This window comes from Uloborus diversus, chromosome 5, assembly GCF_026930045.1.
Source record: "Uloborus diversus isolate 005 chromosome 5, Udiv.v.3.1, whole genome shotgun sequence".
NCBI lineage: Eukaryota > Metazoa > Arthropoda > Arachnida > Araneae > Uloboridae > Uloborus > Uloborus diversus.
Genome location: NC_072735.1, coordinates 20,486,604 through 20,501,277, shown reverse-complemented (window position 1 = coordinate 20,501,277; position 14,674 = coordinate 20,486,604). Strand labels below are relative to the sequence as shown.

The 14,674-nt window shown below is 33.0% G+C and overlaps 1 protein-coding gene across 2 annotated transcripts in view; it reads left to right on the top strand.

Moving 5' to 3' along the window:
• Positions 1 to 14,674, top strand: part of LOC129221939 (serine/threonine-protein kinase PAK mbt-like) — a 74,441-nt gene that overhangs the window by 41,580 nt on the left and 18,187 nt on the right. For both annotated transcript variants that reach the window (XM_054856322.1, XM_054856323.1), the window contains exons 2-3: positions 9,469 to 9,688; positions 13,670 to 14,107. In XM_054856322.1, coding sequence (XP_054712297.1) covers positions 9,469 to 9,688; positions 13,670 to 14,107 — 658 coding nt within the window. The remainder of the gene's footprint in view (positions 1 to 9,468; positions 9,689 to 13,669; positions 14,108 to 14,674) is intronic.

Sequence of the window (14,674 nt, the reverse complement as noted above, 5' to 3'; positions counted from 1 at the left end):
AATGCACTCAAAATGACAAAATAACTTATCAAGATCGGAAAAGACAATTTAAGTATCCGTGTAGTTTTCCATTATTCTAAGAAAAAGGCTTCACAAACGAAGAAAAGTACGGCTCAAGCCATGTAGAGAATGTTTTATCATTTTCTAGCTTTCAATCATAAATTTGAGGGTTGAAACATGCATATTTTCCTTAATGGGAATGTTTGATATGAAATGACTTGAGCGCACTTTTCTTCGTTAGTGAAGTCTTTTTCTTGGAATAAATGAAAACTACAGGAATACTTTGTCCTTTCTTATATGATTGCCTTTCTGAAACAAAAAAGTTTTTTTGTCCTTTTGAGTGCATCATGTGAAGTGCTTAGTATTTTTTTAAAAAAATCCGTTATTTTGAAGATTTTCGTTTTTAAACAAAATTTTTATTAAGCGTTAAGTTGTACTTTAAGATTAAACAAATCATTTAGTGAAATTCCGAAGTCTCGAAGTAGTCTAGTTGCTGAGATATAAGCAAAAGAATGGTTCACAACATACGTTCTGTGATAAAGAACCAAATATGTCTCTTTACTTAGCCCTGTTATCGATTATTGGCATGGATGAGGATAAAAACCCTAAAAAAGCAACGACATCTTGCTCCAGTAAAGCTCTGATTCAAAATAGTCATTATGATTACTATTAACAATACTGTTGCAAGGCAACAAAATTTGTAAGAATGGGTTTTATATTCAAACATTTAATGGGGAAATTGCATGAAATTTGCTGTTTTTCCACCCTAACCAAAAAAAAAAAAAAAAAATTATTTTAGAATTTTAATTTTTCAGCGTTAAGCTGTACCTTTAAATTAAGCAAATCATTAAGTGAAATCCCGAAATCCCTAAGTGGTTTAGTTGCTGAGATATAAGCGAAAGCAGGCCTCAGATTTTTCCGTGACAACCAGGCCAAGTAATAAAAGTACTTAATAAAAATGGGGGTTATTTATCCAATTTTTAATTTAAATACGCTGGAATTGGTTACTTGAAATTTCATGATGTTGCTGAAAAAATAAGTTTTAACATACTTTTTTGTGTATTTCCTGAAAATAATTGAACTCAGCGAGCATGATCAGCTTTAGTTTTTAGTATGACCCTGGCCCATAACACAGGGGCATGCACAGGGCGGGGGGGGGGGGCTCGAGATTTTTAAAAGGGTGATTGAAATATATTTATCACCATAGAAGTTAACAATATGGAAGAGGGACCGTAAAAGTCATGTGTGACGGACTCAAAAATTTCTGTGTATGCCTCAACCATTACTAAGCTAGAGTGACCATAACTGGTCAAACCAGTGCATTTCAATTTATGTCAGAAAAATGTATGAATCGTTGTTGAAAATTAATGAAAATTTCACAGCTGGGTCATTCCATGCGAAATGAGCAAATCAGCTCTGGCTGACATGTCACAGATTTCAATGAAAATTTTTATTTAGGTAAACCATGCATATCTATGAGGAAATGCAAAGTATGGAAGTTTAAAAACTGTTTGTTGCTTTGTTATTGAAATTAGAAATTGATGCTTAGGCTAAGCCTAAATTTTCAGAGTTCATTGCTGCCAGTTTGTGACTCAATAACTCCATAAGTTATAAACGTACGCTTAAAAAATAAATATTTCCGCATTCTATAAACAAATCTCTATTGGGAAAGAGCAAAGTAAAATTTGTTCGGATCTTTTTTTGAATCTGAGATATTAACAAATATTGAAGTTTTGCCAATTTACTTCAGATTTCAAATCACTCTTCTAGCTCTTTTAATGAAAAAGTAACAGTAAAAATGATTCAGATTGAAAAACTATCTATAACTAACTATCTTCTCTAATTTAGTAATTGTTTATGAATTTCTTGGTGACGAAATCGTACTTTAAAAATTCGAAAACTTCCGAAAGTTTCATTTTTTCTTCTATTCCAGATGTTCTTTTGAAAATGAGGGAACGCTCTAAATTTACTCAAGTTTTTTTACATAACATATTGAAGTGTCTTTTAGATGCTACTAAATTTTAATCATTGGTATCAGCGTATTTTTGTTACTAGAGTAACTTGAACTAAGGCAAAATTTCATTAGTTCTTTTTATTGTAAGTTTAGCAAAACTGACCATTTTTTTCTTGTTTCATTTTCTCAAAAGCATGTTTATGAAGTACTTGCTAAAATGTACATTTTTTAAAAATCGAAATAAATGTTAGATATGTTTGCTTTTGCACTATTGAGTCGTTTATCTAGTTTTTTGAATTCTCGTAATTTCACATAAGGGTCAATCCATACAGGTTCCATACAGTATAAACTACTCATTATGTTCAAATATTTCTAAGTTATAAAACTAAAATAATTATTTTGAAAAATACAATATGTTTTTTCAGTATTAATGTATTATATAGGGCACAATATACGTAATTTAAGAAGGTGCAATGAATTTTTCACATTTTTTATTTCTGTTTTAGTGTGTGAATTGACTAGCAAAATTGCTCAATTTCAGAGACCTGTATCTTTTTTACAAACCAAATACAAAAAACAATATGTATAATGTGTATACCATGTATAGTACTTGAATGGAATATCCAATTGGCCAAGAAATTTTATTTTTAATTCCATCCCCTTTTGGTTACAGGGGTCTAAAAATGTTATTTTTGTCATTTTTCCGATTTTTGAGGGGCTGTAATCAATAAAGGGTGCAGAAACACACAGCAACAGTTACATATTCTTTTTAGCATGGTTCCAGTGATTAGTTTTTGCCGTATTTCATTTTGTGTTTCCTTCCCCTACGCGAGTTATCTCCCTTTGAAATGAGTAAAATTTTTACATTTGACCCTGAACTTTAACCTGTTGCCGTTATTTTAATTATTAACTTACACCTGCGTAACTCAGCATGCAAGAATATCAATTTATGCACTTTAACATCAAAGAGTTAAATTAACTGTCATAAATGTAATTCAAATAGATTTTGGCCAAAATGCCAAGATCTAAAAGTCCCATTTTTGACTACGAAAATCACTTTTGATGAAAATCAAAGGTCCAGGTGAGAGAAAAAATAAAAGTGGTTTTAAACATCTTTCACATCCAGCTTTTAGGGATATGAATTTCAAAAAAATTAAAGATGGTCGAGCGCACCCATCCGTCGAACCTATATGGATTGACCCATAAAACACAAACAAAATGCTATTTTTCTGAATTTTATTTTACGTTTGGAAATTAAAAACCAATTTCGAGTTTCTTCAAGCAAATAGTAGAAACACAGTTCTATATTCTTTTAAAATTTTAAAGTTGTCTGAATTTTCCGTCATTTGAATTTTTGTGTCTATGTGAAGGGGAAAATCATCATTTTACAAAATGTCACTAAGTTTAAAACTGATTTTGGAGACAAAGGAGTTAAAATACAACTTTAAAAGTAAGGTATTCCTTTTATGATATTTAGCACATTATTGGGTATTAATTTCATCAAAGCTAATGCATTCCTTAAAGATTGAGATTAAAAAATAAAATGCTTAATTTTGAGAAAATTGAAATAATTTCAGTTTTTGAAACTCGATTAAAAGTTAACAATAAAAACTTTTAACCGAGACTTTTAAATTTTACTGACATCAGAATTATTACCCTACTCCATAGATTGCAACAACATATAACTTTTATGTTTTCATTAAATAGTTAATAAGATACAAGCCTTCAAAAATGCAACATTTAGCATTTATGAGAATGCTGTTCAATTCGACCAATTTTCAATCGCATGTAACTATTCAAATAAAAAATTTTAAGCAAAAATATTTTAGACATTTTTATATAGGCATAAAAGGAACCTGTATACCAAATTTCATAAAAATCTGTTACCATGCGGCCACCACTTTTTTGCGAATTTTGCTCATTTCGTATGGAATGACCCAGCTATAAGAGTGCCAAGTTCTAACACCATGAGAATTAGTTTTTACCAAGAACCAGAACTGTAACATCACAATTCAAAAACAATCTAAGTCAAAAAAAAAAAAAAAAAAACCTAAACCATGCCCATTAGCTCGTCATTTAATGTAACGCAATTCTCCTGATTTTTTCATTTTTATTTTGTCTATTATATGCTAATAATTTCATTTTTATTTTGTTTATTATATGCTAAGTGGAAGCCGGAGCTGCTTTGATGTGTGGGAGAGAGAGAGAGTGTGTTTTATTTGAAAAAAGTTACTATATGTTTGAGAAAAAAAAGGCATTTGAACCCATTCACTTCACAAATTTTTGCCCATGTGCTAAAATATAAATGAAATTATTGAGCTTCATACAATATAAGTGCGGCTTACTAAACGCTTGTGTTTATAAATTAATACGAGTTGTAAACTTCTGTCTGCACATTCTACAAAAAGTACAATACAATTTTTTATCAGATCATTTTTTTCTTTTTACTGAATTTTTTAAAAAAGTCAAACGCAAAGGAGGGACTTTTGCAGGGGTGCCCATCTCTAAACGCACAAGTATTCTCTGCTGCATTCAATAGTGAATATTTTGATCCGATCTGCTAATACTGAACTTATTTGGAACTTAGAAGCATATGAGATGAGAAATACGGTTTTCGAGATGAAAATATATTTTAAAGTTAGTTGGCAAAGTCGTCAAATACGACCCCCTCCCCCTGAATTTTGCTTAAATGCACAACTGATTATGTGCATAATACTAATTATCAATTATTACAAACTAATTATCAATAACTGTTATTCAGAAAAATTCAGATAAAATAGCTTCCAAGTTCCTGATTAATCATTCAATGAACGCTTAAATTAGCTATTTTAAAAAAGCGATTATTTGCCTTTTTTTAAAAATAAATTAGTATTTATCGGTTTTAGTAAGGTAGATTATTATTTAAATTAGCATTTGATTTTATAGTTTGATCAAATAATTAATAAAGTCATTATACTTAATTTTTCAGTTGAAAATAAAGTATAAATTTTTATTATTTTCCTTAGAATTAATTAATATTTTATTACTAGGGTAATTTTTTAATTAATTGGAGACGCCGGTTTTCCCTGGAACTGGATGCCTGAGTCGAATGTTATTTCTAGTCTGCTACCCTGACGGTTGCTCTCAATGAACTTGCATAGGCACGTGCAACCAGTTTCACCACGTGGAACTTTTCAAAAGGACCCCCCTCCCTCCCGAATCCCGAATGGTGATATCCCAGCTGCTCTCTTCTATACCACGTTGAACTTTTCAATGGCAACCCACGCCCTGAACCCCGAATGGTGCTAAAAATTGCGCCAAGCTAAGGCGCCAGATTGTTAAGCTTAGAAATTTACTCTTGAAAACAGCCTTGAATGTCCGAGCAACTAAGCCCCTCCCTTCAAACCCTACGTAGGGTTGGAAGACACCCGATTGGTCAATCGTGTTTCCGGTTAGTTGGGCGGAAGCCCCCCATGGAGATATTTTTGAACCAAATGGGAAAACACCCTATAACACGTACTACGATTTTTTTTTTTCAGGGGAAGGACGGGTTCCATTCCTTTATTCTTTGTGTTGGAGGATTTTCACTTGATTCTGATTGATCAATTAAGATTGGTCATTGTCATCACTTTGGCCTATGCCTGACGTTTGTCAAAATCTTGGTGTTTGACCTGTTTGAGATCGGTAGATAGCGCACCACGCGATCCTTCAGTGCGTGACCAATGAAATTTATTCACTCGAATTAAATATTATCCGCTTTTTTTGCATGATGCATAAATATAGTGTTTGTTTTAATGATTTTTTTTTTTTTTTTTTTTTGTCTTGGTTTCTATAGTATTTATATTTTTAGACGATACTAGGCACTATAACGATACGTCTCATCTTTGTAACATTTTTTGTTTATTTTCATTGGCAATTTCTGTCGGATTGGACAGTTGTAAGTTATTTTATTATTTAACTTTAAATGCTTTTGCCGGTACAGCGAGTATTTGCTAACTTTTACTCATTTAAAGTCTTGTTTTAACATAGAATATTCAATGAATTATTGAAATGTAAATCTAAATGTTAAGTTAGTACTCTCTTTGTCAAATACTTTTTTTGATTAATTTTATGAATGTTGAATAAAAGGGAAAGTAAATAACATTAAAATAGCTCACGATCTTAGTTCAAAGGTTTTGACTGTTAAAGGTCTTTAATACCAGAGATGTAGCAAAGGGGAATTAAAGGGCACCCACCCCCAGAACCCTTTATATTTGGACACATTGCCTTTAGTTATATAGTATTTTATATATGTAAAGGACTGTTATGACATCGCCCCCCTCCACACATAGAAGGCAGGGGTGCCCCCTACCTTAGAGCAAAGGTACAATACCCCCTAAATATCGTAAAGACCCCCCAAAAATGGGGAAATACCCGTCAAAACAACCAGGGCCATATGCAAGGGGGTGGTTTATAGGGTTCAAACCCCCTCTGAAATTTTTTATCCAAAGAAATGCTTTCTACCTATTTATTTATGTTTTGGTGGCAAAAAGAAATATTGTTGTTATTATTATTATTTCAATTTTATTTGTGAAATGAAATCATTATGACTGAAAAATTGTACAAACTCGTTGCATGTTTATGGTAATTATTGAGAAATTCATTTATTATGCAACAATATGGCATTTTGTAAGAACATTCCCTCCCTCCATTTAGATAATCTATTGTAACAAAAATCAATACAATACACATGAAACCATATTTGATGGACCATATAAATGTTTCAAAAAATGCGTTTGATAAAACCCCCTCCGTAACAAAAGTCCTGGTTGCGGCCCTGAAAACAACCCCTTCCCCTAAAAATTTCAATGCCGCAGCCTGCGCCATGACCCCCCCCCCCCCTTGCTGGGCACCCCTGTAGAAGGTGGACTCTGCTTGCACTAGTTGTGTTAACTACGAACGAATTCTTATTTTTCAGGTAGTTTTTGAGAGAAGAAATGCCAGATTTGCTATGCTAGCAGGACAATAGATATTTGCATGCAAACAAACAAAATTTGTGCAAACTGCATGAAAAAAAGAATCCCTACTAATTAAAAATAGTTTCATTGAAAAGAAATTTTTGAATTTGAATTTTCTGCACCAGAATGCATTTATTTTATTTATTTATTTATTTGTTTTCCAAATTGCATATCAAAAGCAAGTTATGATATTGCAATCTATTTATTATTTATGCAATATATTTCAAATTTTTGTTCAGGAATTATTTTAGTTTTTCCACATTATCAATTGACATTTATAAAATTTCAAACTAATAACCTGATTTAAACCTCACTTGTACCATTTACAAAATTTTCAACTGTTTTATAGTATTTTTTTGAAATCCACCTAAATTTCCTACTTTTTGTCACTTTTTTCCAGTTTTTGTCACTGTCCAGTCAAAATGACCATCCCTGTACCTTATAACCTCCCCTCCTACCTCACCTCCTCCTCCAAAATTGTTACTAAAAATACGTATTACGAATTATTTTTTAGAACTTTTTGCAGCAAAATGAATTATTAGTCGTATTTGAGCAATTTGATTGTTCATTGTGCTGTCGTACAGTCATCAGATGTTATGCTATAAGCTAAAATTTAGAAAAGCGCTACATTTATCTGTCTTTATGATGTGTTATTTATTTTATATGTATTTGACTGTGAAGAAAAAAAATTTGGTGCAATTTTAAGATTTGAAATTCAATCAGCAACAATTTTTCAGACTATCAGATTACTAAATTTCATTACCGCTGTATTCTTAACAAATTCTCCTGGACATTACACTGGCATCTCTCTGTATAATAAGATGATGTATTTGTGTGCAACATATACTATTTTTTTATGGTCATCATTCTTTTGCATGGTTATAAATGTTTTTTGTTCATTTTCAAAACTTCAAACAAGCTCTGCATTTTTATTTGTTGTCATAAAATATGTCTGTATTTTTTATCTTTGTGATGAGGGGTGCACTAAGCAAAAGTTTTTGGGAGCAGGAAAGTAAATTCTTAATATACCAAGTGAAATTCCTAATTTTTACTCACAGGTAAAATACAAGCATGCACAGATACTAAATCCAATGAGAATTAAGTCATTTTTAAAACTAGTATGTTGTGGCCATCACGAAACTTTCTTCTACATTTTTCTTTTTTCTTTTTTTTTTTTTTTTTTCCTGATCCCTCCCCATGCTTGACGAGGAAGCAATATTCCCAACAAAAACAAAATTACACCTGCAAAAACTTGACGACCATCCCAATGTCTGAATTATTGCAAAAGCAAAGCAAAGAGCGAAAATTGAAAGTTATTTTAAAAGCCTTGCTTCAATGAATTACAAATATTTTATTTGTTAACAAACATAAGATGGCAACAGTTAAAAATTTTAAATCATTGAGATAATATTTCCTATCATTTCCATACAATTAAAATCACGAGAAATACGCAGACGACAATCTATTACGATTTATCTTTCTTATTGTTGCATTAATAAAAATATTTTTATTCGCAAAAAAAAAAAAAAATCAACACCTCTTGGAGCGATCGGCGTCAAAATAGAACCAAAGCCTGTTTACATATGGATTCACATATATTCCAAATTTCAACCAGAACGTAGCATTACTTCTTGAGATAGGGCACTCAAAATGGAAAAAAAGAACGGGTGATTGCGCTACCCCCCTTTTAGCTGTTGACACAAAAATAAAATCAGTTCTTATACCCACTAAGGGCTACTTGCCGATAAATTTTTCTTTCATTCCGTTCATTATTTCTTGAGATACAGCAGTCACAATTGACGACAAAAAACGTTCTACAGCTCAACCCCCGTTTGAGTTATTGACACCAAAATTGAATCAGCACCTGTTCCTGTTAATACCAACATATGGACCAAATTTTGTTTGATTCCGCCAGTAACTTCCTGAGGAATAGCAAGCACGCGTAACTCGAAAAACGTCCCATTGCTCCACCCCCCTTGGAGGAATTCGCGCCAAAAACTAATGGGCACAAGTTCACATAGGGGCACATATGTGTTCTAAATTTCGTTCGATTTCATGCGGTAGTTTTTGATGTAGAGCGGCCACAAAAAACTGGTCACACACAGACGTGACACACATACATACACACACACACACACACACATACATACACACACACAGACAGACAGACATTTTCCAAAAATGGTCGAAATGGACTCAGCACACCTCAAAACGTTCGAATCCGTCAAAATTCGAAATTCGAAAATTTGCACGAATCCAATACTTTCTTCTATATATTAGATATAGAAGAAAGTAAAAAGGGTAATTATTACCTTTTTTTTATGAAGACTATTAAATAGTGCTGTACCAAATTTGCCGAATGATCGTCTGGAAATTTTCCCGAATTTGATAAGAATTGTTTGGGAAGTGCCATTGGGAGTGCCTCTGTTTAATTTGATGGCTAATGTATTAGCACCAGCATTACAAGAGTAAAATGTTTTTATTTTCTGTTTAATTATGTTTGATGTATTTCAACTGAATGCATTCTTTCTTTTTTAGATATCATACAATGTTTGCAAAAAAGAAAAAGAAGCCCATTATATCTGCACCCACAAATTTTGAGCATCGTGTACACACTGGTTATGACAGGAAAGAAGGCAAGTTTGTTGGTCTGCCTCCTCAGTGGGCAAGCCTTATACAACCACAATCAAACCGTCCAAAGCCTATTATTGATCCGTCACAGATCACGCCCATAGAGATGATGGACATCAAATCACATGTAAGATCTCCAAAAATTATTTATTCAGTACGGTACAAAGTCAAATTATTATCCTTGTCGGTACTATCCATGTCATCTACTAATGCTAGAAATACATAAATTGCTGGAAATGTTTTTTTTTACATGCTGGAATTTTTGTTAAAATACTGGGTAAATATAGTAAATTTGAATAGGAGCAAGTACCATTGATTTAAATTGAAGAGCAAAAGGGGAAAAATACTCGTGCAAAGTATTTGTACTCAACAGGAGGAGTTCAAAACTGCTTATATAAGTAGGCATTAATAGTAATACTCATGCTAGCCGAATTCAATATTTTCAGTCAACAACATTAAAACACTTATCTTTTTGTACATTATAATCAACTTTAACGTGTCTTAACTTACCAATTTGAGCAACATTAAAATTAAAATATATAATCGACAAATCACTTTTGAAACGTTTCATGTGAACAATTACATAAACAAACATAATAATAATAGTCTACTGCTGCATTTTTTTATTTATCATTTTTCAAATTTAGCTTATGTTTTATCATCAATTCTAAATAATAATTTTCAGTAAGAATGGCCAAAAGCTTGTCATATGTGCCCATAACTAAAATACTTACTTTTAATTGACTAGTAGTTTCGGGAATAAGCACCCGGTGTAAGTGCCGCATCTAAATATATTCTCAAAGAAAAAAAAATTAATGTATGCCCTACACCCGGTATAAGCCCCGCACCCGCCATATGCGTCAAACCCAACATTAAACAACTTAAGAGCGCAATAAGTAGTAAAGAAAGCTGGAATGAAATGCAAATGAAAGAAATATATTTAATTAACGAAATTATATATACTTTACTGTAAATATAATTTTCTTACCTTGGGAGGAGATATTCGTTGGTTATCCAGAGCGAGGGACGCGGACCCTTCTCAATGCCTCGCCAATGTCAAATTCTCTGGCCCAAATAGCACAAAAATATCGATCAACGTAAGAACGACGTAGATCGACGTTCGAATATCGAACAATAACGGATAAGGTTCTTGAAACATATAGAACTATGTCGAAGTATATCTTTTCGCCGACTTGATTTAAAAAGTAATTTTTACTCCTTATTTTGACGTTTAAAATCAATTAATCATTATAAAAAGCTTTTATATGGTAACATTGTGATTTTTATAGAAATCAGAAGCGAAATAGAAAATTGCAAACATCTAAAAACGTTGTTTTATGTTAGAAAAAAATACTGAAACACTGATGTTTTTTAACGTGACTGACGTACTTTTTCGTACTTTTCCTTTGTTAATCGTTATGTTGTGCGAACTGCCAGCAGCAGGACGATGTGGCGCCATCTATTGGCAGCATTTTAAACGTTTTTTAAAAACTTAGATTTTTTTAATTGAAAAAAAAGGACTGTATCCGCTGCACCGGCTTCTAGTATGCGCCGCGGGGCTTACTCCCGAAAATGTGGTATTTTTTCTTAGCATATTAGCTTGAAAGTATCTTAAATATCTTAATGGCAAAGAAAACTATATGATAGGGAAAAGAAGCTGAGGTACCAATAAAACTGCGGTCTGATTTTAAAAAAAAAATAATTAAATAGAAAGTAAACAGCAACATCAGGACCTTAAGAAAGAAACTTGTCAAAAACTTAGTTGCAAAAAAAATTTACTATTGTTGACTGAGAAACATTTTTGGAAAACTCACACCAGGGGCGCACTCAGGATTGTTTCCTGGGAAGGGCTAGAAATTTCGCAAGAAACTTAGACAAGCGAAGTGAAAGGCAAACGGCCCTCCCCCGAAAAAAAAGTTACAAGTCCCAAAAAGCGCAATTTTAAGGAGTTCTTATTGACGTCATAGAATAAACAGAGCTGAGCTTTATTTTCTTTCGGGAGAACGGTCCCGAAAATGATTCTTAAGCCTTGAAAGCGAAATTTTAGTGATGTTAATAGAAGATGAGGAGGGGGGGGGGTAGATGCTAGGTGAATGAAGAGGTTCAGAAACCTCTCCGGAAAGTTTTTAGAAATGATTGTGGAAAAATGCAATTGAAGGCTGTCATTAGTGGTATTAGTAATAAAGGGAAAGAGTTGAGATTTCCTTTGAAAAATATTCAAAATCGAAGACTTTAATAACGCGCGATTTTCAACTATTTTTCGTTACGTTAGGGGTTCGACATTTCTTATCCTGTAATAAGTCCTCAAAACTCAATTTAGGCAACTTTTGCGTGAGTTAACCAAGAAGGAGAGGGTAAGTGGCCCTCCTTCGGAAATTTTTCGAATTTAAATAAATTGAAAAGAGTTAAAGTTATCTTTGATGAAATTTTTATGGGGTTTGGGGATTGAGAGCGCACTTCTGGTAAATTTCCAAAACTCAAGGCCAAAAAAACCCCTGCAATTTTAGGCTTTCTTTGGTAAAGGGAGTTCGTCTTCATGCTTCTGGGAGTGGCTTAAGCCCCTTAGCTCCCCCCCCCCCCCCCGTGGGTGTGCCACTGACTCACACTGAGATAAAAACTTATGTTTAGAGAAAATGTGGTGCTGGGGACGTTCTTGAAAGAACCCGCTGATGGTGTTCCTGAAATATCTATTGCAAACTTGATGTTTACAATACAAGACAAACGTGCCCATTACTGATTGGCCACTCATAACAAGTCATTCACCCTATTTGCTCTTAAATCTAAGAATTATGCACATTAGCTTTAATTTCTATGTATTTCAGTATAAGTAACCAGCCATATTATGCATCCTAATTTCTGTACCTCAGAACGCTGCGTAAGTCCAAAAGTTTCGATTTTCTGTTTATTAGTACACTGTATGTAGAAGCCTATTCCGCATCGAGCCATGTGAACATAATTCTTAAAAACCAATTCAAACCAGAAAAAAATTGTCTGCTCTGTCTTTTTGAATTTACCAAGCACCATCAGAAGTTTCCCGACTTGCTCAAGCGATACACTCCTTTTATTATTTTATAACTGGGATCGAGGTAAAAAATATTTTTTAATTTTTATATGAAAGTGATTATTTAGAAAATGTTAGGCAACAAAACTTCTGCTGACAGTTGCTATCAGTTAAATAAAGAAGCAAATTAGGAGACTACGGCATAGGTAGCTCTGTTACAGAAAGTTCGATAAACAATCATGCGTGCTGGTTGCCACAATGACAGTTATTTTCTTATAAGTAGGCCTTTATACATGTAATAAAATTCATTGGTAGTCAGTTTTTTAAAAATTGCAAGGAGAGTCTGAAAATTATAGAAAAAAAAAATTGAGGCCGGAGTCGGCATGTTTTTGAATGACTCCGACTTCTTTACTCCAAAATCAGTCCGACTCCGACTCCACAGCTCGGCATGAGACACATTGTTATATGACTGCAAAATCAAACCTTTAACAAAAAATTAAGAAAGCAGACTCTTTGCTATCTTTTTCCCCAAATGCTTAATTTAGTTTTTATATTGCTTTGGCATGCTTAGCACCATATTAGGTTGATATTTTATCTGTATTTATGATTTTTATTGGCATTTATCTTTCATTGTCTCACAAGTAGGATGAATATGATTTATTAGAATTTATTCTTTATTATAAAAAGCAGTTTAATATTACTTTAACAAAGTAAGCTGTATAAACATATGGTACTTAAGTGTTAGGGAAACAATCAAGCAAAGGGATTTAGATTTAGTTTATAACATAACATTTAGTGTTGCTCTTATGAAGAAAAACATTGGATTCCAGATATTTTTAAGCATAGATTTTTTTTATTTTTATGTAAATACTGTGAAAATTTTCTTCATTAAAAACACTTGACAGTTCAAAAGTCATAATAAATATTATTTTACAGAAAAAAAAATTGCATTTTAGAAGAACCAAATGAAATTCATGTGATCTAACATGCATTTTCAATTTAACTAAAACTCCAGAAAAGCAAAGATAAATATTTTTCGCTATTTTTATATTATATTAAAGTATGTTCAAAAAATTATATGGTTATGTTTTTTTTTTTCTATTTCAGACTATTGTTCGGGGTAGCTATGGCGGTAGTTGCAATACAATGCATCGCAATGGTCCTGTATCTGTGACTCGGTCTAATTCCTTAAGAAAAGAAAGCCCACCGCAAATCAGACGAGACTATTTGAGTCGACTCCCACCACCTGTCCCTGAAGATGAGGTGCATCACAACGGTCCTCATCCCCCACCAGGTGGCCCTCCAGTTTACCAAGGACATTATCCTTACCACGGACACCAGCACATGCCTCATCCACATGCCCCAAGCAGGGGACATGTTCATCATCCGGGCTATAGGAATGAAGCAAGAAGGGATGCATCTCCGTATGGTCAAGAAAGAGTGCCAAAAGGTGGGGGACCTCCCCCGTTTGACTCTATTAACGATCATTCTCAGCCTCATGTCAGGGATGGTGAATTCGACCATGAGCAAAACTATCATATGGAAGTAAGTTTTTCTGAATTTTTTGAATTACTGTTTGTGAAACAAATTCTAGCAGGAAAAACAAGTGCTACAGAGTTTAAATGAATAAATGTTTTCATTAGTAATATGATGTAAAATTAGTTGAAATATGTATTTAATTTGAACAAGTATTGCATTTCCTAGCCTATAAGACACACTGGCACGTGAGACATTAAAAAAAAATTTATACAGTAAACGTTCATTAATCCGGACCTTATTAAATCAGACTTCGCTAAATGCGGGCAGCCATTTAGATGCATGTACTGTATAAATAAAAGGCGAGTTAGTGCAGTTACGAACATTTGAGAAATTTCCGTCAATTAATTGTGGAAGAAATGACCCCTAAAGTAAGATAACAAAAAAACGAAGTGCGGTTAGCGAAGCTGAGCCCGCATCATCATGTTCAAAGTAGTTTTTGATCTAATTTTTATTGTAAGTAAAATAATGTATGTACATACCATATTTCATTTTCTCTTTTGCAGTTTTACATTTCATTCTCTTGAATTCAAAGTACAATTTTTATTGTGTACAGTAGTTTATGCACCGTGGCTC